Below are 24392 nucleotides of genomic sequence, written 5' to 3' on the forward strand. Positions count from 1 at the left end.
CAGTAGTGCGATCTCAGCTCACTGCCGCCTTGACCACCTGGGCTCAAGCAATCTCACCTATGCCTTCCTGGTACAGGTAGGCAGCTAGGACCACAGGCACGCCATCATGCTTGGCTAATTAGTTGATATCTTGTTATGTTTCTCAGGCTTGTCTTAAACTCCTGTGCTTAAGCAGTCTTCCCAACTTGGCCTCCTATAATGCTGGGATTACAGGCATGAGCCACCATGCCCAGCCTGAAGTTTTATTTTTTGCATATATGATTTAAAATAAATCTCTTTTAAAAAATTGATTTAAAAAAATAAAGAAGGGTTTCACCATGTTGGCCAGGCTGGTCTTGAACTCCTGGCCTCAAGTGATCCTCTCACCTTGGCCTCCCAAAGTGCTGGAATTACAGGCATGCACCACAGCACCTAGACTAAAATAAATCTTAATCTCTCACTGTATTTACTTATCTGTCAGACAGGACAGTTATACACCTGTGGAACCTGATTTCATTTCATTAAATCAAATGCAATAATAGGTAGGAAAATCGTTTGTAAACAATAGAAGGAGCATATCAATGCAAAGGTATTGTGACCATCATGACACAAAAGGGTATTTGCACTTATTTACATCTTGTGAGCAGAAGTTCAATGTGTAAGAATTTGAGCTGCAGAACTTCTGATCAATTAGGAATTAATAATTTTCTGATTCAACTTCTCATCCAGCCTCAGTTCTTTTATCTATAAAATGGGAATGATACATTGCTTATCTCATGGGTTATTGCAGGATTAACTTAATATATGTGATCTTATGTGCTTTCATGGCTTCAAACACATCTGTGTGCTCATGGATTCTAAGTTTATTACTCGAGCTTGGGCACTCCCCTGAACTCCAGACCCAAATATCCAACTGCCTACTTGACAACTCCACTTGGTTTTCCAGCTGGCATGTCAAATGTCACATGTCCAAACTGAGAGTCCTCCAACTCTCCCCTTCCTAACCTGTTCTTCCCACTGTCTTCCCTATTTCCGTTACGGCGATGCTGTTCTTCCATTTGCAAAGACTCAATCCTTGGAGCCATCCTGTGCTTTAATTTCTTTTATTGAGGTATAACTTGCACACAGTTATGTGCACAAACTTTGTGCTCAAAACTCAATCAGCTTTGAAAAATGCTTGTACAGGTCCCTTCCTATCAAGATGGAACATTCCCATCACCCCAGAAGTTCCCTTGGGTGGCTTTCCAGCCTCTTTCCGTGCCGTCCCCTCATACCAGAAGCAATCACTTGTCTGATTTCTATCACCACAGGTTAGTTTAGTCTATTCCAGAACTTCATATAAATGGAATAATCCAGCATGTAGTTTTTTCGAGTTTGGCTTTTTTCACTTAGTATAATATCATTGAGATTCATCCTCATTTTTCTATCAGTGGTTCCTTCCTTCTTGTAGTCTAGTAGTACTCCATTGTAAGAATATACAAAACTTGTTTTTCCATTCCTTGGAGTTATTATTGGTGGGTTTCTTTCTCTCACACCCCAATTTCTTCTCCATTAGTAAGCCCTATGGCTCTGCCTTCAAATAAAACCTAAATCTGACCACATGCACAGCCACCCAACTAGTTCAAGCCACCACCAGCTGTTTCCTATCTGGGTTCCCTGTTTCTTGCTGTCCTCCTTTCCATCTGTTTTCTACACAGCAGCCCTTGATGGTCTTAAAAAGATAGATCTTTTGATGCTACTGCCTTTCAATAAAGAAGTAAACTTTTTAATACAGAATGAAATCCCAACTCTAATGTCCTATGAGATCTGGCTCCTGGTACCACTCCAATATCATCTCCTACTATTGTTCCCTTGCTGTTGAATTTCAATCATTGTAGTATTTAAGTTTGTGAGAATCACAGGCATTTTCCTGCCTGAGGATATTTACATGTGCTCTATATAAATATATACATATGTATATAAATGTACATATAAATATATCTGTATATATACATATACTTATATTTAATATACAAATATATAATATATAAATATATTTATATATACAGGTAGCCACCAAAAATATATATTTATAATATATATAATAAGCTACAATATATAAAATAATATATAATATATTAATATATAATATATAAATACATATAAAATAAACATAAATATAAATATTATATATTATATAATAAATATTATATAATGCCTTATATAACATATATTATATATCTGTATATATTATACATATATATAGGCTAATTATACTAATTAGCCAATAAGAAACAAGGAACCACCAAAAATATATACATTTATAATATATATATATATCTGTATATATTATAAAAAGCTCAGGAGTTTAAGACAAGCCTGAGCAGCATAACAAGACCTCAACTAGTTAGCCAACAAGAAACAAGGAACCACCAAAAATATTGTCTTAAACTCCTGGGCTTAAGCAATCTTCCCACTTTGACCTCCTATAATGCTGGGATTACAGGCATGAGCCACCATGCCCAGCCTAAAGTTTATATATATATATATAAAATATGCATTATTTATACATATTATAAATATATATATTTTTTGGTAGTTACTTGTTTCTTATTTGCCTTGCCTTATCCACTAGAATGTAAACCCTGTTTGGTTTATTCCTATGGACCCAATGCCATGTACACGTGGTGTAGGCCCTGAGTGAATGAATGAATAAGTAGTGAACCTCATTTCTCTTTCCCCATAATCACTGCAGAAATGGAAGCATCATTGCTGGATATGAAGTTGTTGGTTCCAGAAGTGCATCTGAACTGCTGTCAGCCATTGAAGAGGTTGCCGAGAAGGCTAAGGCAGCCCTTCACAAGCTGTTCCCGTTAGAAGACAGCTCTTTCAGAGTGTTCAGAAAAGGTAATGCTGGATTCCCATTCTCTGCTTAGGTTAAGGGAGACCTTTACTGTGTTCATTTGTGTCCTCAGGAAGTAGATTTGAGACATTTCAATAAAGACTTGTTCTCTAACTGACTTTCAGTACAAACAGGCAGCTGTCTTTCCCCCACCACACTGAAACTTAACTTCAACCGACTATTTCAAATTCTTGCTAATCGAAGAGCTGATCTCTACCTTTTAATGTAAACACTGTGGAGGACTGACTTCACTGTAGGCTGTGATGGAAAGAACTCAGCAATAGTTGACTGGTAAACATGTTGAAAGAGCCCTGAGGCTGACGATATTCCTAAGTCACAATCTAAGAAATCATGTCTTTAACACATGTAAAGACAGACAGACAGAAAGACACACACACACACACACACACACACACACACACACACACTGTTTTTCTTCAGATATTTATCTTTTCCTTTTACATTCAATCTTGTCTTTCCTACCAAAATCTGTACCACTCTCTTTCAACAGTATTTATTCAATTAATATTTACTGAGAGTCCAAAGTGTCTATACACTTAAAATGCAGCAATAGTGAAAACAAACAAAAATCTTAGCCCTGGCTGGGTGTGGTGGCTCATGTCTGTAATCCCAGCATTTTGGGAGTCCGAGGTGGGCAAATCACTTGAGGTCAGGAGTTCAAGATCAGCCTGGCCAATGTGGTAAAACCCCGTCTCTACTAAAAATACAAACATTAGCCAGACCTGGGTGCAGTGGCTTATGCCGTAATCCCGGAACTTTGAGAGGCCAAGGTGGGCAGATTGCCTGAGATCAGAAGTTTGAGACCAGCCTGACCAACATGGTGAAACCCCATATCTACTAAAAATACAAAAAAATTAGCTAGGCATGGTGGCACACACCTGTAATCCCAACTACTCAGGAGGCTGATGCAGGGGAATAACTTGAACCCAGAAGGTGGAGGTTGCAGTGAGCTGAGATCACGCCACTGCACTCCAGCCTGGGTGACAGAGCAAGACCCGGTCTCAAAAATAAAATTAGCCAGGCATGGTGGTAGGCACTTGTAATCCCAGATATTCAGGAGGCTGAGGCAGGAGAATTGCTTGAACCCGAGAGGCAGAGGTTGCAGTGAGCCAAGATTGCACCACTACAGTCTAGCCTGGGTGACGAGCAAAACTCCACCTTGGAAAAAAACAAAAACAAACAAACAAACAAAAAACCAGAAAGAAAAATCATAGCCCTTGTGGATCTTCCAGTTAATGTCTCCGTCTCCTAGTTCCAGTTGTGGTAAGAATGCATTACTAAAGGCCAGCTGCAAGAGTAGCAACTGGTTGCAATGTGAGAAATGCCTAAAGGGGTGCAGGTAGGACGTGCTATCCATCCACAAATAGCGACTACCCATCTTTTACCCATCTTTTAACTATGGTTACTGCTTTATTCTGTAGTGTCTTGAAAATTGTCTGGTTTTCTAATATTCCTTTGAAGAGTAAAAATATTTCCTGAGAGTAATAACATCTTTCTTTATTATCACCTAATGCTCACTAGTTGATAGCCCATTAAAAGTGATATTGTTGGCACAGATCAGACACCTGGAGGGAGGAGTCAGCCTCAGGGAGGGCATGGCATCAAGAATGAGTAAGGAGTGTTGAGAGGGATGCAGCTGGGCATCAAAGACAAATTTCTCTTACTTCTGAATTTTGCCTGGATTTTGTCTCCAAAAATAAGAGTTTTAAAATGTTTAAACATGACTACATGGTTTACATAGAGTGACAGGATATTCTAGGGTCATTTTTCTTCGTTGTTTTCTTTCGTTTCCAGCCCAGTGTAACGACATTGTCTTTGGATTTGGGTCCAAGGATGATGAATATACCCTGCCCTGCAGCAGTGGCTACAGGGGAAACATCACAGGCAGGTGTCAGTCCTCTGGGTGGCAGGTCATCAGGGAGACTTGTGTGCTTCCTCAGCTTGAAGAACTGAAGAAGGTAAGGCATTTTCACTCTGTAGACTTGCCTGGACTTGAGTTTCAGAGTGGTTATCTCTCAGTGAGCATGGCAAGGTGGGGGTAAGTATATCTACGTGCATCCTTGGCCAGTATGCAAAGAGCAAGGATGACATTAGACCCTGGCGAACCTGTGACAGAGTCAGGGCAGCAGAGTCTAGGTTGCAGCTCAGAAGTCAGAGTTGATAGTTTTGTCAGGCAGCGGTGTTGTGGAGGAGTGTATCAATGCTGAGGAGGTCTATGATGGATGGTAGAGCAGCAACTAAGCTGCCCTTAGAAGTCCAGAAGACATGGGAATTAAAGAGAAAAGTGAAGGTGTGAGTCATAAGCCAGCAGGTTTAGTATAAGTAAGGGTATATCTATATCAGAAATTAGGGCAAGGAGTGGGTCAGACAAAGGTGAACCATATAAAATGACTGAACCACAATGGACCTTAAGGAGTATCTGGCTAACCAACCTTATTTTGCAGATCAGAAAACAAAATACCAAGGGGCCAATCGTTCCTCTGGTAGCAGTAGTTTTGAATTAGAAGCATAGTTGCTTGATTCCCAGTCCAGTGCTGTATTACTCTGTTCTCACATTGTTGTAAAGAACTACCTGAGACTGAGTAGTTTGTACAAAAAAAAAGAGGTTTGACTCACAGTTATGCAGGATGTACAGAAGACATATCTGGGGAGGCCTCAGGAAACTTACAATAATGGTGGAAGGCAAAAGGGATGCAAGCACATCCTCATATGGTGACAGGAAAGAGAGAGAGAGAGGATGGGGAAAGTGCTACATACTTTTAAACAACAAGATCTTGTGAGAACTGTATCATGAGACAGCACTTGGGGGATGGTGCTAAGCCATTAAAAACCACCTCCATGATCCAATCACCTCCCACCAGGCCCCACCTCTAACAAAGGAAATTGTAACTTGACCTAAGATTTGAGTGGGGAACAGAGCCAAACCATATCAGGTGCTACGCCCTCCACATGATGCTGTCTTAGGAAGTTTCAAGTATTAAGACAAGGTAGATATAAAGGATCCAGAGTAACTCAAGTCACTGAAAAGAAGGACCCAAGACCAGTTCACAGATACTGTTCAGCAAGTAGATCTCCATGTTGAGCAGAACTTCTATCCCAGCCAGAGACCTTGCTGCTGCAGTAGGAAACCCTAGAATGGTATTCACTGGAGGACTGTGGAACATTTACTTCTCCCTTTCTGGATCTCGGTTTCCTCATCTGCAAACTGGGGAAGGGGATTGGATTAGCTGGCTTCTGGGGTCTCTTCTTGCTCTTGCCTTCTTTGCCTCAATTCTGGACATGAGCAATAGTTGAGACTCGTTTGCTCCAGGCAGATCCCAGGTGCCTTGAACAGAAAACAGCATTGTGAGTTGATAAGAACAAGAAGGAAAACAGGGGGCACCTGGGCTCCGGGATTGACTTATGTTGAGTGGAAGGGGTCAGTCCTCCTTTGCTGCTTTCCAAGTTAGTCTAGTGTAGTAGAAGCAGATGTGAGACAAAGAAGAAGTAAAACTCCAAATCTAGGGCTGGGCAGTGGCTCACGCCTGTAATCCTAGCACTTTGGGAGGCCAAGGCAGGCAGATCATGAGGTCAAGCGTTCGAGACAGCCTGCCAACATGGTGAAACCCTGTTACTACTAAGAATACAAAAAAAAAAAAAAAATTAGCCAGGCGTGGTGACTTGTGCCTGTAATGCCAGCTACTCAGGAGGCTGAGGCAGGAGAATCACTTGAACCAGAGAGGTGGAGGTTGCAGTGAGCTGAGATCATGCCACTGCACTCCAGCCCCTAGAGCAAGATTCCACCTCAAAACAACAAACAAACAAACAAACAAAAACTCCCCAAAACTCCAAATCTAGTGACAAAATGGTCCTGGCACAAGTCCAGTGGTCAATCTCCGTGTATGTTCTCTATCTTCCCATCTTACAAGGAATTCTCAGTGTAGCATGGTGAATACAACATAGGATTAGTACCAATAGACCTATCCTAACATTTCCAGATGACTGCTCTTTGGAAGGTCATTAAATCTTATTGAACATGAGTTTCAGTATAATTAGAATAATAATTTATATGAAAATATTTTTTAGTACATCTTTTCAAGTTTCGGTTTCCTTAGCTATAACATGAAAATGATAATAGTACCTCTCTCAAAGGATGTTGAAATAATTCAATCAATGAATCCCTGGTAAAGCATTTAGTACAATGTCAGAAAATACAGAAATCACTGAATAACAGCCATTATGTAATTATCCTATATTAGAACACGCCATACAAATGTTAGTTCTATGTGGCCAAGACATCTGATTTAAATTTGATGAAAAATGGCATGTCATTTTTTTCTAGAACTTAACCATTTTTGTTTCTAGAATTTCAGTATGATTGTAGGCAATGCCACTGAGGCAGCTGTGTCGTCCTTGGTGCGAAATCTTTCTGTCATCATTCAGCAAAGTCCATCAACCACAGTGGGGAATCTGGCTTCAGTGGTGTCGATTCTGGGCAATATTTCATCTCTGTCACTGGCCAGCCATTTCAAGGTGTCCAATTCAACAATGGAGGTATGGTCTGCCAATGCTTGAAGGGCTCACTTTAAATGCTTGATCTTGTAGGAAGAATGACAGAAGTCTTAAATATGGGGAACTGCTGGAAAAGAGAGAAAGCCATGTAACAGTCCTTATATGAACTTTACTGCTTTCACTGCAGTATACAGGGAACTCGTGGGATCAATAGTGTGAGTTCAAAGGAAGAAAGAGCTGCCCTTACGCAGGTTGCCTGGGCAGCACCTGGCTTAGAGGAGGGGATGAGCTGTTGCGCTATGTGGCACAGGCACTGACTTTGCAACATGTTCGTAGTCTATAATTTTTCTTACCTGTGGCCACAAGTTCAGACTTGAACAGTGTATATTTTAAGAACCCCCTAGCCAGGCGCGGTGGCTTCTGCCTGTAATCCCAGCACTTTGGGAGGCCGAGGTGGGCGGATCATCTGAGGTCAGGGGTTCAAGACCAGCCTGGCCAACATGGAGAAACCCTGTCTCTACTAAAAATACAAATTAACCAGTCATTGTGGCGGTCGACTGTAATCCCAGCTACTCAGGAGGCTGAGGCAGGAGAATCTCTTGAACCAGGGAGTGGGAGGTTGTAGTGAGTCAAGATTGTGCCACTGCACTCCAGCCTGGGTGACAGAGTGGGACTCTGTCTCAAAAACAAAACAAAACAAAACAATACAACAACAACAACAAAATAGAACCCCCTTTGTAACACTTTCTCTCAACTGAGGGATTTATGGTTTAGTTTGTATATTTAAAGATTAACTTAAAAATTACATAAATGATACTTGGTCACTATAAGAAATGCTAATAAGCAAAAAGAAAAATAAATTATCTGTAGCCTGGTCACTTTAAAATAGACACTGCTTATATTTTAGGTATTGCCTCAGTACCTAGAATAATGAAAGTGATGTATAGCATATGCTCAATAAGCATTTGTTCAATGAATATCCTTCCAAACATTTTGGGTGTATAGAGTTTATATATTAAAGGATATAATGTTTTACAAAATTGGGTTATATAGTGTATGTTAAATAAGCACACAATAATACTTAACTATATATGATGAAAATTGTTTCAGAAGTGACACTAAATATCAATAAGTTAAACTCCCTGAGTTAAAGAAAAGATACTCCAATTTTTTTTTTTTAGAAACCTTGACTACATGTTGTTTACAAGAGACCAACGAAAATAAAATGACACAAAAAGGCTAAAAATAACATGAAGGGTGAAAACAAAGCAGGCAAACACAAAGCAAAAGAAAACAGGTTTCTAGGGACAGTAGAAGTAGAACATCATGGGATTCTGGGGCTAGAAGGCAGAGAGGGTTGGGTCAGGGTAAAACTCAGTTGGAGTGACAGATGCTGACAGCAGAATGTCTGGGAGCCAGACCCATAAGCAAGAGAAGGGGTTCTGTGGGAAGAAGTAACAACTTTCAAGGAGTTGCTTGGAAAAGGAATCTCTCAAGCTAAGACTGACCCTTAAAGCCATGACAATTCAATGCCTGGGTCCAGGCTTCAAAGTTTTTTTTTTTTTTTTTTTTTTTTTTGCTTTATATAGTAGGAAACAAGAAACGTAAATACTTTAGTAAACAAGAAACCTAAAAATGTGAGCATCTCTTATGTGAGTTTTGAACTTCTGATGTTAGTAAAACAAACATAATATGGGAAAGCAGTACAAAGTAGTGTCTGATCTTTGAGCCTCAGCCTGAATAGCAGTGCAGTCATTTTTGCCATCTCAGGGAAGAGGAAATGCACATGTGCAGCCCAGATTGCAGGATGCTTTCTCATTTGTTCTGAAGTCCCAGTGTGCTTACACGTGCTCTGGGGTGATCACCCTGGGACTTACTTGATTCTGCTGACCCAAGATTTTTGTCCAAAGCTTCTACTGTACAGAGGAACTGAGCTAAATTTAACGGATGAGTTTTAATGTTGTTCGTGACTGAGCCAATTCTCTGGGCATTTTTCCTATGCTTGATGCTAATTACAATCCACTCCTAGTCCTCTTTATCTGTTCACTCAAAAACACAAACTGACTTTCATCCTTGTATTTCAGGATGTCATCAACATAGCTGACCATATCCTTAGTTCAGCCTCAGTAACCAGCTGGACAGTGTTACTGCAGGAAGAAAAGCATGCCAGCTCACGGTTACTAGAGACACTGGAAAACATCAGCACTCTGGTGCCTCCAACAGCTCTTCCTCTGAATCTTTCTCGGAAATCCATTAACTGGAGAGGGATTCCAGTGACCAAAAGCCAACTCGAAAGGGGTTACAACTATCAGATTGAAATGTTTCCCCCAAATACATCTATTCCCATCAGAGGCCACGTGTTAATTGGGTCAGACCAATTCCAGAGATCCCTTCCAGAAACCATTATCAGCATGGCCTCGTTGACTCTGGGGAACGTTCTACCTATTTCCAAAAATGGAAATGCTCAGGTCAATGGACCTGTGATATCCACGGTTATTCAAAACTATTCCATAAATGAAGTTTTCCTGATTTTTTCCAAGATAGAGTCAAACCTGAGCCAGCCTCATTGTGTGTTTTGGGATTTCAGTCATTTGCAGTGGAACGATGCAGGCTGCCACCTAGTGAATGAAACTCCAGACACTGTGATGTGCCGATGTACTCACTTGACCTCCTTCTCCATGCTGATGTCACCTTTTGTCCCCACTACGATCCTCCCCGTTGTGAAATGCATCACCTACGTGGGACTGGGTATCTCCATTGGAAGTCTCATCTTATGCCTGATCATCGAGGCTCTGTTTTGGAAGCAGATTAAAAAAAGCCAAACCTCACACACACGTCACATTTGCATGGTGAACATAGCCCTGTCCCTGTTGATTGCCGATGTCTGGTTTATTGTTGGTGCCACAGTGGACACCACAGTGAACCCTTCTGGAGTCTGCACAGCTGCTGTGTTCTTTACACACTTCTTCTACCTCTCTTTGTTCTTCTGGATGCTCATGCTTGGCATCCTGCTGGCTTACCGGATCATCCTCGTGTTCCATCACATGGCCCGGCCTTTGATGATGGCTGTCGGATTCTGCCTGGGCTATGGGTGCCCTCTCATTATATCTGTCATCACCATTGCCGTCACACAACCTAGCAATACCTACAAAAGGAAAGATGTGTGTTGGCTTAACTGGTCCAGTGGAAGCAAACCACTCCTGGCTTTTGTTATCCCTGCACTGGCTATTGTGGCTGTGAACTTCCTTGTGGTGCTGCTAGTTCTCACAAAGCTCTGGAGGCCGGCTGTTGGGGAAAGACTGAGTCGGGATGACAAGGCCACCATCGTCCACATGGGAAAAAGCCTCCTCATTCTGACTCCTCTGCTAGGGCTCACCTGGGGCTTTGGAATAGGAACAATAGTGGACAGCCAGAATCCGGCTTGGCATATTATTTTTGCTTTACTCAATGCATTCCAGGTGAGAACAATAACAATAACCGATTGTACTGTCAAGTAATTGGAATAAGTAGAGAACTCAGGTTGGTAAAACCACTCAAGAGATTATCTCATCTCCCTGCCTCCAGCAAGACCATCACAAAAACTGCATGGAAAGCATGAATAGAAAAAAATCTTTTTCTTACTTAGTTACTGTCATATTGAAGCAGAATATGGGATTTCCTCATTAACTCATTACAGGGCTTTAAATCTATTAGAGTTCTTACAGCAAACAATCCCTCTTGCTGCTGACTCAGTTCTCTTTCTCTTATTTAGACCTCTGGGAAAAATAAGCAGAGAAAGGGAAATATATGATAAGTACTTGTTGACTCTGAATGGTGCAAAGAAATTTTCTAGGGTTCAATAGAGAAGGGGCTAGCAAAATACAACCAGTACCCTGTTTTTGTAAATAAAGTTTTATTGGACTACAGCCATGCTTATTCATGTACAGATGGTCTATGGCTGCTTTCACACCAATGGCAGAGTTGAGTAGTTGCAACAGAAACCATATAGCCTGCAAAGCCTAAAGTACTTACCACCTGGCTCATCACAGAAAAGATTTGCTAACCTCCGCTACAAAGAATGAGTTTTTACTTGCCACAGTTAGGATGTGTTCAAAGAGGAGGTGGACAAAGTGATCATTAGGTTTTGATAAATCTGGAAGAGGCTTCAATCCCAGTTCAGTGAAGGTTTTGCTGGACCACCTCAGACAATGAGTCAGGGAAGTGGTGGTTAAACGTTTGAGCTCTGGAGTTAAATAGCTCTGGGCTCAAATACATCACTTTACGAACCGTGTGACCTCTAGCACATTGCTTAATCTCTCTGTCCCTCAATTCTCTCATCTTTTAAATAGAGATAATAATGCTTATATCATTGAATAAATGTGAGGGTTAAATGAGATAATTTAGCACCTGTCACATTGTCTGGCAATTTTCATATAACAAATACTTAATAGGTGTTTCCCAAAAGTAATTGGTTCTCCATCTATTCAGCAACCAGTGAACAGTCAGGTGCTAGTATGGATGGCAATCATAGAGCATGCCCCCTAGTGGTGACAAGTTTAGGAAGCTCCTGTTGGGGAGCAGGAGTACAGTCTCACTGTGATACACTGAACACGCACCAACCAAAGGAGCTATGGCTGGGAGGAGGATTCAAGGTGCACCAAAACATTTACCAAGGGTTCCCCAAGACCTGCACTGGAAGGAAAGGATGCTGAAATAGGTCAAATCCCTCCACTGGGCCATATGATTGGATCTCTGTGCCTGCTGCTGTCATAGATGCTTAGTAGACATTAAATGTCTGGTCTAAAGAAAGACTAAGATGCAGACACAACAGAATGCTATTTGTTTTGGGTTGGGTTGGTACAATAGGGGAGAATGTAGCTCCACATGCAAAACTTCATTCACTTGGTCATTTGCTTATGTATACATCAACACAAAAAATTTTCTTTGAGTACTTTGCATTGTGCCATGCACTTGTGGAGACCACACAGTGTTCTTGCTTTCAAGGAGCTTACAGTCTCTTAGGGAGACAGACAAGAAAACAGTTTCAACGTGGGGTGATTGAATAGTGTTACAGATAAATGCTTTCTCTTCCGGAAAAGAAAAATACAATACATGTGATTCATTCCTTTTTTTTTTAAAGGGATTTTTTATCTTATGCTTTGGAATACTCTTGGATAGTAAGGTATGTACATTTATTTCTCTCTTTAACTCCTATCCCAGACATCTTAAAGCTCATTCCCTTTGTTCTGAGGACTTTATTCATGTAATAAGAGGTTGGACTATGGGTACTTTTGTAATAAAATTCTGTGCTTTTAGAGAAGTCAGGCTCAGTCAGAAGACAAAGGAACTAAACAGTCACTGTTGATAAAACTGTACAGAACTAATCAAACGCATAATGTAAACATTGTCAGAAAAAAAGAGCAATTCTTTTTACCTTTAATTTTTCAAATTTAAATTATGATATGGCAGTAATTTCATAGCAAAATTACTTTCCTAAGAGGTGAATTCTCTTTTGTTCTTTTAATTAGTCTGTCCACTTATTTAGAATATGCTGAAAGAGATATCAATGTCTGTATTTGTAGAGTTTTAAACAGTAAATATTAAATAGCCTCTCACAGACTATTTTTTTATTTTTTATTTTTTTGAGATGGTGTCTTGCTCTGTCACCAGACCAGAGTGCAGTGGCACAATCTTGGCTTACTGCAATCTCCGCCTCCTTGGTTCAAGCGATTCTTCCGCCTCAGCCTCCCGAGTAGCTGGGACCACAGGCTCGTGCCATCATGCCTGGCTAATTTTTTTTGTATTTTTAGTAGAGACGGGGTTTCACCGTGTTAGCTAGGATGGTCTCGATCTCTTGACCTTGTGATTCGCCCGCCTCAGCCTCCCAAAGTGCTGGGATTACAGGTGTGAGCCACCGCACCCGGCCTAGACTATTATTCTAACTGAAGTAACTCAGGAATGGAAAACCAAACATCGTGTATTTTCATTTATAAGTGGGAGCTAAGCTTTGACGATATAAAGACATAAAAATGACACAATGGACCTTGGGGACTCAGTGGGAAAGGGTGGGAAAGGGGTGAGGAATAAAAGACTACAAATTGGGTGCAGTATATACGGCTCAGGTGATGGGTGCATCAAAATCTCACAAATCACACTAAAGAACTTACTCATGTAACCAAATACCATCTGTTCCCCAATAACCTATGGAAATAAAAAAATTTTAAAAATAAGGTAGATTGTGGAAGAAAAATAAATAAATAGCCTCTCACATTAAATAAAATTCCCAGTGAAGAAGAATGAGTTTAGGTAAAAGATAATAGAAAAAAAATTTAAATATGCTTGTTTCATAAACCCAAGTATTAAACAATTCTGTTGGGTGGGGTGAAGGCAGTAAGCTAAGAGACATACAGTCTTTGTTTTAATAAGAAAATAAAGGTATTTTATAATTAGCAGAATTGTTGCTAATTACAGGAACAATTCTGCACATGAACAAACTTCTATCTACAAAGAAGCAATTTGCTCTTCTTAATTGTACTAAATAATTAATAATTTCCTTGTCTGTACCATTCATGTGATTAGGAGACCCTTCACTTCAAAGATACACCTCGATTTAGTAGTTATTGCCAACTACTAATGTCTAAAATCTGAATGAGTATGGCATTCGGTACTGTCGTTCTTTGTTTAATTCTAGTTTTGTTTATGGGTAAAGAGACAAAGAAAATAATCTTTCTACCAGATACCCAGTTAGTCTACTAAATGCTTCTAGGAAATAATACTATTAAATAACCATTTCAACCTGCAGTCGTTCTTGTCTGTGTACGATTGTATGTGTATCTCCTCAATATTTCTTTGTTGCCCTTATAGCTGAGACAACTTCTGTTCAACAAGTTGTCTGCCTTAAGTTCTTGGAAGCAAACAGCAAAGGTAATTATCTCCTACTGCCATGAATGCAATGCATGAAGTTCCAGTTTTGCATTTTTCTTTTTATACAGTCTTGCTGCAAGCCAACTTCTGTGTAAACCCCTTGAATTTCTTTTCCTGTTATATTCCTGGTATCTGACATGCAGCCTGACACATGAGTGACAGTCAAGAGTTGTTGAGTGAATGGGTGATTAAATGAATGACTATGAAGTCATGGCAACTTACAAGGATGCTCAAGCATGGAGATCTGTGGGCGCTTGTGAGTGAATACCTTTGAACAAAGGCATTTACTTTAGTCTGACTTGTTTGTCAGCATTTAGAACTAGCAGGGCCCTTTTCTTCATCTGACTTGCTGAACCTTCTGTAAACCATTTTTTCCTTCTCTAGAAAGATAAAGGGGGAGATCTTGGTTAAATTCTTGTCTTTAAATTTGCTTAACTTCTAATATATAAAATTATTAGGTGTTAATAATTTTCTTTTTTAAGCTATTATCACTGACTCTGTTCCTTGCAATCTTAGCTCTTAAGTCTACAAAAATGACAAGTTTTTAAGGAAATGGGGGATTTTTCTTTTATTCTTTGCCATAAAAGTATAATCCATATGAGGACAGTATATTTAGAAACAAAAGTACTTGAACACATATTTTGTGTTTTCAATGTAATTTAGACTTTTGTTTTTCAGCAATGCACTGAGGGCCTTTCAGAAAGAGTTCTAAGGCAGAGGATTTCTGTATTTTATAAAAGTCAACTGGCTTAACTGCATCCAAACCTATATGGGTGTTTAGAGATTTTTACAAGTGATAATATAGACTTTTGAAATAAAAATCAATAAGAAAATGATCCTCTGGCATTAAAAAGTCTTCCTTGGTCTGCATTTTATAGCAGACAGCACTGCTGTGAATTAGGGAGCACTGGCCCATAAGCAGGTGAACCGGACCTGCCCTTATATTTCTGACTCTGTAACCAGTTGGCTTTGTGATCTTAGGAAATTCACTTCATCTCTAAGTTTCGATTTTCTCAACTGTAGAAATTAAATGTTGGACTAGTTATTCAAAGCAGAAGTTCTCACATTCTGGGATTTAGATTTTATGTCTGGAAGAACTAAAAATCCCTCAAACCAGAAGTTGTGAAACCAATGAGTCACTATCTACACTTAAGAAAAGGAGAAAACTACGGCACATGTGATATATCAAAGAAAAACCTTTAGTGAATATGATGAGACAGGACACTCCCCACCCTGTAAAGCAGAAAGTCAACATTTTTCTCTTTTGAAAACAAAAGAAAGAAAAATACCCCCAAGTAAAATAAAACAAAAGCAAAAGCAAGAATGCCTGAAGGTTTCTCTCTGTTTCTAACATCAGGTGCTGACACTTCTCAGAAGGCAGCACTGGCCAGTGAGGGCTTTGCTGTGTCCGTATCTGTACCTTCTCCTGAATTTCATTTCCAAATTTGGTGATAAAAATAAGATTTTGTTTCTCGTTAGGTGGTTCATTTGCTTTAAAATAAATATACATTTTTCCAGAAGAAAAGATGTGCATTTATAATTTTCTTACAGAGTTTGAATGAAAAAGCAGAACCCCAAGGACCCCAGATGATAGATGATGAACAGGTGAGAAAGAGATAACACTTGATGAGTATTACTGCCAAGAAACTCACTTGTGAGCAAAATCAGCAAGGGTGGTAACCAGATGTAGACTCAGGACAGTAGTGACAGGCTAGAGTTGAAGTTGCCAGGATGTGACAACTTCATATGTTGGGAGGGGTGATACAGTGAAGAGAGAGTCTGAAAACAAATGAGAGAGAGAGGATAATGGGCAGAAGATGACTCCTGGGAAGACAGAGGGAGTGGCTAGACTGAAGATGGAGGGGTTAGCTCTTTAGCTTGGCACAGGAAGTACCACACTGATGCAGGAGGAACAACATGGAGAGATTGGGGTTGCAAATGAAAAAGTATCTGAGACAGGTTTCAATCAATTTAGAAGTTTATTTGCCAAGCTTTGGGATCATGAGCCATGACAGAACCTCAGGAGGTCCTGAGAATGTGTGCCCAAGATGGTTGGATTACAGCTTGAATGTACACATTTTAGGGAGACATAAGACATCAGTCAGTACATGTGAGGTATCTATGGATTTGGTCTGGAAAGATGGGACAACTCCAAGTGGGGGCAGGAGGGCTTCTAGGTCATAGGTGGATTCAAAGATTTTCTCATTGGCAATTGGCTGAAAAAGTTAAGTTATTATCTAAAGACCTGGAATCAACAGAAAAGAGTTCCTGGGTTAAGCTGAAGGGTTGTGTAGACCAAGATTCTTTTTATGTAGATGAAGTCTTATAGGTAGGTACCCTTTGATGCAAGAGATGTTTTCTATTCAGACCTTTTAAAGGATGCTAGACCCTCAGCTAATCTCTTCAGGATCAGAAAAAGATCTGGAAAGAGAAGGGAATGTTCTTCAGAATATAAATTTCTCCCACAAGAGACAGCTTTACAGAGCCATTTAAAAATATGTCAAATAAATATATTTTGCAGTAAAATATTTTGATTTCTTTCAGGGCCTACTATCTGTCATATGATGCTATACTAGAGTTTGGATGGAATTTGGTATCTTATTGCTACAGAGTCTGTTCAATCAGTCTTAAGATCTCAGTTTTGTGCCTGAGCTCCAAAGGGAGGAGAGTATAATGAAACATGTCTGACCCCCGCTTCCCGTCATGACCTCAACTAGTTTTTCAGGTTTCTTTGAAATCTCCTTGGCTGAGAGGAGGATCCATTCAGTTGGTTGTGGGGCTTAGAATTTTATTTTTGGTTTACAGGGTCATGATGTTGACAGTTCGAACCTTGATACTTTTTTGTTTTCTTAAGTAAGGGACAAGGCTATCCACTGAGAGATAGCTAAAGGCAGGATAAAATAGGGATCTTGAACAGAGCAGCAAGACTATGACAGCTGGCTGAAGGGAATGAAAGAGGAGCCAGCAACAGTCTCAGCAAGGACCATCCTTCAAGCCACAGCACATTGTGTGGACCCCAAAGCCTCTCCATGCTCAGGCCCCTGTCTTGACCCTCCATTGTCCCTATCCATGTTTTCTGTAACTCTTCTCTAAGACACAGACTCTGGTGGCCTCGACAGATGCCCCCTCCACAAAGAATAGATTTACAGACCTACATCTGAGTTCTAGTAACTCAGGGTCTATTATTTGGCCAACTGCTTAGACCCATTTAACTTCACACACCAGAGGAGGCTGCTTCTTCCCAGACCACAGGGAAGTATGTTGAGTATGTTACAACCTGAGATTTCTATCTCCAAATGGTACAGGATACAGTTTTAAGTGCCATGATCCCTGACCTTAGGATTATTTTTTTTGGGGGGTTATAGCATTATATGTTTGCTGAGCCCTGAATTCTAGAAAATTAATTATTTGCTTTGAAAATTTCAAATCTTTTTTATTCTTATTTTTGTAACTTTTTTTTCCCCAAAGCTCAGTATGCCTTAATACTAGCGAAAATTGAGAACCATCACTGGTCTACCTACTGCATATAATAAGAACATGTTTCTCTCACCTTGGTTTGGTTTATTTGTGGCATACACTGTAGCAGGGAATGGAACTTATTCCTTCCAATATTCCCAGTGCCTAGAACAGTATCTGGCACACAAAGGCATTCAATATAAGATGGTAAATTAATGGAAAAATGAGTGATGAACTAATGAATGGAAAAATATATGATGTATGTAAACACTTTTATCTCTCCCAATAAGTACATGTTTTTGCTTCAAATATTTTATTTAATTTGATAATTCAGCTTTTAAATTATTAAACTCTATATAGCCTCTGTGGCAGTGACCAAAGTGTCATTCACAAATAGGTTTGAGAGCTAAGATGAGCAAAGGTAAAGCAAAGCTTTATTGGGAACCATTTTTAGTAGGAACACTATTTTTCCTCCTTTTTCCTCCAATGGGTTTCTCTTCTAGTAACAAATGTGAACCAAAGAAATGTAAGCATAGACATGAAAAGGGATAATGGTACATTTAAAATTGTTTTCTAGTTTGTTGTTAGAAGTTGTAAAAATATACGGGAATACAAAATTCAGTTGGAAATAAATTTTTAGGCATTTCAAATAGATTAAAATAGAAGAAAGAGTGAGAAAGTAGCCACTCTACATTCTTGAAAAAAGAATAACACCTATGAAAATGGAATAAAGAATTGCTAATGACATCAGGAAGTCAGGAAATGCAGACCAACAGTAAAAGAATACTGCTCATGTCCAAATGATGCATTTTTCTTTTGTGCAGCAAAATTCATCAGACTTATCTGCCAAAATCAAATTCTCAAAGCCTTTCAACCCATTGCAAAACAAAGGTGAGTTACAATAAAACCAAAGGTTATAAAAGGTGTGAAAAGAGAATATAAGTATATCATATGAAGAAAATTCAATGGCAACATCTAAGAAACTCATGTGAGACGTGTGGGATTATCAGCCAGCCATGTGTTCAGAGTTCATCCAGACTGTGCACAGCGCTGACCAAACAACGTAGGCAACTTGATGCTCATGGAGAACCAGAGTTTTTTCAATGTAATTTCATCACAAATTATCTCTATCTCCCCAGTCAGGTGTTATATAAACCTGTGGCATTGATCATTGAGGCCATGAGGTGAAGAAGTGTGGTGAGACTAACACCAAAAAAATTTCTCTTTCAAACTTTCCAGTTGAATTTTATGTTTGCTTTTTAGGCTTCATCACTTAACATTGGAAGTTAATCAGAAATAAAATAAAAACTTCCATTTCAGATAGCTTCATACCAATATCAGAAAGTATAATAATGTGTCCTTACTGGAGAATCACCCGTCTCGTGCCAGCTGCTGAGCAGTGGGCATGCAGCCAGGTGCTTGTGCCCTGATGTTGCACATGTCCTCCTCCCTAAAATGCCCCTGGGCAGGAAGGGGCCACACCTGCTAAGAGTGAAAGAGCACTATCTCCTCCACCTGTGACATGCATTGGTCCTATGTTCATTGATTGGTGGTTACTAAAGTCTATACTATTCAGCAGTTGCAAGACCAGTATTTAAGCATTGTAAATAGTCACAGTATTCTTGGAGAAGAGAGGAGGATGGAGCATGGAAGTAGAGGAGGAGACATTACCTTACAAGTTAAGTTGAAGTTGTACGTAAGATCAAGTCCCATTTCACATTCAGTTATGCTAATGTCATAGTTAATGTAGGAAAATGGGAAACTCATTTTATATTGCCATTAAAATTTTTTTAATTCCAGATAAAGTTCAAGTGTCTGGAGAATGTGCTCGTCCAGGATGCTTGGGTTCCGTTGTCATTGTCACCAGTCAACTTGAGTGCTTTTTATACATCTCTATGTTTGGGGGGCATTTGTTCCTCACATATAAAAAAAAAGCTAAGATATTACTAAGATTCTTCCAGCAATAACATACTGTGATCTCAATCTACTTTGTGTCATTTCCTAGCAATATTTGAAAAACATGGTATTTCTTAAATAAGAGATACTTGACAAATGCAAGCTTCTAGGGTGTCAGCGAAATGCTATTCCTCTCCACCAACGTTTTTTTGTCTTTCCCTAGACAAACTTCTAAAACTGCTCCTAGTTTTAAAAAAAAAATCCACATGCTAATTTTCATTTTGGTCTCATGCTTGGTTCCAACAGAGTAGCAATAATTATTATCCTTTTTTTCCTCTTCAGGCCATTATGCATTTTCTCATACTGGAGATTCTTCCAATGACATCATGCTAACTCAGTTTTTCTCAACTGAATAAGCAAGGAACCATAAAATCAAGAAAAACATTTCAAAACAACTTGACATTTAGATATAAATGCCAATGAAGAAATTATGCTCAGTATTAGATTTGATTTTCTGATTTAGGAATCTCGGAATAAAACAAGAATGTCTCAGTAGCTTAATTACTGTTCCCTTTTGTCTTCAATTAAATGAAAAGAAGATTTATTTCCATGTGATTCGATTCAAAGAAAGTGCTCCATAAATGCGGAAGAGTAGGTTTTGTTGGAAATTGTGTCAGTTGTACCTTGACCACAAAATATGGTTTCTATTTCATAAAACAGCATTATTCACTTGGCATCTCCAATCATCTGGGTTGGAGTAAGAAAATTTTATGAAACAGCTTTAGATAAATTAATAGGCCATGTTCATTTTCTTGTTAAAAAGTTATTTGTGGGGGGAGGTGGGAAAAAGTTATTAGTGCAAATTTCCAAGAGAAAAAAACATTTTCAAATTTTTCAGTTGAATTTTATGTTTACTTTTGCTTTTTAGGTTTCATCACAACATTGAAAGTTAATCAGAAATAAAATAAAAGCTTCCATTTCAGATAGCTTTGTAACAATATCAGAAAGTATAATAACGTGATGATATGTAATGTGGCATTTTTCAGTTTACAAGTCACTTTCATCTGGTCCCCAGCCCTGCAAAGTGCAGTGTCAAGGCAGACCTAGTGTAGAGATGAGGGCATGGGGGCTCGGAGAGGTAAAGTGACTTGCCCAAGATTTTGAAGTCAGTTAAGGGGAATTGGGGATTTTTAGGACTTTTGTCTTCCAGACCATTTCTATAGCCCATAAAAGCCTTGACAATTACCTACAGCCCAATAAATCTTTATGAGGTCAGTTATACAGTTCACCACTCACAGAATTCTATGTAATAGAGAAATTAAGGGAGATTTTGACTGTGAGCTTCCAGGGAGATACCTTAAAACATCCTTATTTTCTTTAATAATACACTGTAGGCACTTTGTGGAAGTTATTTTCTTATATAGCCAGTGCCACTTTTGGATGGCATACAGAGCAGCATGTGAGTCGATACTATGTGAAGCAACACTTCTCTTCCATATTTCCATCACATTTGGCTCACTTACCTGAGTTTCAGCCCTGACGACAGTGCCCAGAGGAACCCAAACCTTTGATTCATCTTTGCAGTTTTGAGAGGCTTAAGGAGTGTCTTAGTCTCCTGACATGGAAAGGCTTCATGCTATGCGAATAAAGACAGCTGGGAGAATTTCTAGTTAAATGGTGGTGGATTAAACAAGCATGCCGAACAGAAATTCAAAGTTAGATTTCCACGAGGCACCAAGGTGCAGCACACATGAAATACAAAAGTGAGATGTTCAAAGGAAATGATTGAAGACCAGTTAGATGGTTTTATACCCCACAAATATACATGAAAGTCAAAAGAGATTTTTATGAGAAAGATTTCCTTGTAGAAAACTGCTCTATGAGCCTTTTCTCTCTACTCCCAAAAGTGAGAGGAGGAATGTCTGCTCCTTGACCTCAAATATAGTGAGAGAGGATTTTTCAGGTAGCTTACTATGGAATCACAACAATTAAGACGGCATGGCTGATGGAAGTCTGATTCTTGCCTAGAATTGTGGCCGCAGCTCTGGTAATAGAGCCCTGAATGGGTTCTGTGTTGAGACTAGCCTGCAAGTCTCCTGTTTGTCAAGGCAATGGATGTGTGTGTTTCCCATGAACCATGGTGAAACATGCAAGAGTGAAGGTCAGCATTGGGCTCTTTTAGGTCCTGTCTGATAGGGTTGTCCAAAGAGGTGGAGGGAACCCAGCATCAAGAAGTGGGAAGTGAAGCCAGATTGTGGGATGAGGAAGGAGTCACAAATAACCACCTAGAATACAAAAGAATTTGCACAGGCTAAAGATGAGAAGTCAGGACTATGAGAATTTCCATGGGAATTCTTAAATGCTCCCCCCTCTCATTATACACGATTACTCTCCACAGAACCCTGACACCATGTGAAGGCGTCCCTATCTTATAAGATACATTTTTTTTTTCTGGGACCTTGGTGAAGGGGAGGCCAGAAATGTCAGTGCCCAAAGTGGGGTGGAAGGAGAGGTAGAAAAGCTTAGCAAAAATGTCAACCAGCAAAGGGAGATGTGCTAGTGCAAGTAGGCAACCCAACACAAGACTCAGTTGGAGAGGGAAAAAAATCTAGTACTAAATTATCGTAGCTTCTTATTATTATTGAAAACTAGGCATCATAATTACAAAACTACTTAAAATGACCAAAATGTTGCTATTACTTGAGTATGTTGGAGTATAACTGGAGTGTATCTGATGGAAGGAAAATCTATTTCCACTGAATAAATTTTATGAGGATGATGAGAAACAAAAAAAGTATGTTTGATCAAATATCATGTATGTGCATGCTTATCTAATTCACCGATTACAGATACATTCACCTCAAAGTGCTACTAAAACAATAATAAAACCATCAAAAATGTGAATGGCATTGTAATGATTTTCTATTGCTGTGTTTTCTATTATAATAGTTTATTCCATTTCTATTATCGTAGTTTTCTATTGCTGCATGTAAAATTGCTGCAAACTCAGCAGCTTAAAGCAACACACATTTATTATCTCAAAGTGGTTGTAGGCAGATTCCATGCACAGCTAAGCTTGTCTTTTGCTCAGGGTTACACAAGGCTATCATCAAGGTGCTGGCTGGGCTGTCATGTCATGTGGAGGCTCAGGTGGGGAAGAATTCACTTCCAACTCATTCGAGTTGTTGGCAAAATTCATTCCCTTGTGGTTGTGGGAATGAGAATGGTGGCTTTTTGCTGACTACTGGCTAGAGTCCATCTTCAGACCCTAGAGGCCACCTATATTTTTTTGCCACATGGGCTTCTCCAGCTTGGCCACTTACAACGTTAAGCCTGCAAGGAGAGTCTCTGACTCCAGTCTGCTTTTAAGACAGAGTCTTGTATAATGTAAGATAATTAGGAGAGTGACAACTCATAACTTTTGCCATATTTCACAGGTTAGAAGCAAGTCATAGGTCCTGTCCACAGTCGAGGGGAGGGCATTTCAAAAGGTGTGAACACTGGGAGGGAGGAATCACTGGAGGTTATGGACATGAAATTCCAAAGATAGGGAGTGAGAGAGGAGATAATGGCAACACAACTTTGGAAAGCAGGTGGGGTGGTGTGAACTGATTTGGAAGACCTGAAAAAGTTAAATTTTAAGCCAGTAGTGAGGAAAAACAAGAAGCAACCTACTTTACACTGCAGAATACCCCCAAAGACTCAACACTTGGCAGCACCAGGTACCTTAAGAAGTGGGTGAATATGGGACTGAATAGTGAAGTTGGTTCAACTTCAATTTAGGAAGGAGCTGGGCTCCCAGGCACCTCTCTAATCCCAAGTAGCCAAGCAAATGTCCTTTCCTCCATCCTACTAATAGGTTATATGGAGATGTGGGACAAGATGGGATATTGGAACTGAGAGACACCAGAATCAGATGGGAGAAGATTTCCCATACTGAAAACAAAAGGTTTAGTGAAAGTTAACACATAACGCTGGCAGCAAGTCTTACGTTTTTAAGGCAAGAGTCTTGTATTAGTCCATTCTCATGCTGTTGATAAACACAGACCTAAGACTGGGTAATTTATTTTAAAAAAAGGTTTAATGGGCTCACAGTTTCATATGACTTGGAAGTCCTCACAATCATTTTGGAAGACAAAAGAGGAGTAAAGGAACTTCTTACATGGCAGTGGGCAAGAGAGGGAATGAAAATGAAGTGAAAGAGGGTTCCCCTTGTAAAACCATCAAGTCTCATTAGACCTATTCACTACCACGAGAACAGTATGGAGGAAACTGCCCCCGTCATTCAGTTATCTCCCACTGGGTTCCTCCCACAGCATGTGGGAATTATGGGAGCTTCAATTTAGGATGAGATTTGGGTGGGGACACAGCCAAACCATGTCAAGTCTGAGCAGGCATCTCTGGAGAATCTGATTATAACAGGAGGAAACACTGAAGATACTGACTTTGAATATTTGATAAGAAATTATTTTTCCAGATAATCACCCTACAGGAAGGCCAAGAATCATCATACCTCACCTCATACAGAGACCATCCAACCATCAGATCAGCTTTTTAGTATCTCAGTCTGAAATATAAGCAAACAGTCTAGGATCATTAGGTACTCTACAAAAGCTTCCAGTATTAAATGCAGAGGCCAAAAAGAAAAAAAAGGAAAAGAGAGGCAATGTGGTCTCACCTTGAGTCCTGTGGTATAAGCTCACCTAGAACAATGAAGAAACAAACAGAGAAATACAAATTAGGAGAAAAAACCATACTAGAAGAG

General features: G+C 39.6%; 1 protein-coding gene across 1 annotated transcript in view; it reads left to right on the plus strand.

Moving 5' to 3' along the window:
- The window catches only part of ADGRF1 (adhesion G protein-coupled receptor F1), a 45834-nt gene extending 24761 nt beyond the window's left edge, over nucleotides 1-21073 (plus strand). The window contains exons 9-17 of the mRNA XM_021676093.2: nucleotides 2714-2865; nucleotides 4676-4839; nucleotides 7226-7414; nucleotides 9457-10830; nucleotides 12492-12533; nucleotides 14216-14275; nucleotides 15827-15880; nucleotides 18556-18622; nucleotides 19970-21073. Coding sequence (XP_021531768.2) covers nucleotides 2714-2865; nucleotides 4676-4839; nucleotides 7226-7414; nucleotides 9457-10830; nucleotides 12492-12533; nucleotides 14216-14275; nucleotides 15827-15880; nucleotides 18556-18622; nucleotides 19970-20043 — 2176 coding nt within the window. The 3' untranslated portion in view covers nucleotides 20044-21073. The remainder of the gene's footprint in view (nucleotides 1-2713; nucleotides 2866-4675; nucleotides 4840-7225; nucleotides 7415-9456; nucleotides 10831-12491; nucleotides 12534-14215; nucleotides 14276-15826; nucleotides 15881-18555; nucleotides 18623-19969) is intronic.
- The last annotated feature ends 3319 nt before the right edge of the window (nucleotides 21074-24392 follow it).

This window comes from Aotus nancymaae, unplaced genomic scaffold (genome assembly GCF_030222135.1).
Source record: "Aotus nancymaae isolate 86718 unplaced genomic scaffold, 86718_ANA_hifiasm-v0.15.2.pri h1tg000040l, whole genome shotgun sequence".
NCBI classification, from domain to species: domain Eukaryota; kingdom Metazoa; phylum Chordata; class Mammalia; order Primates; family Aotidae; genus Aotus; species Aotus nancymaae.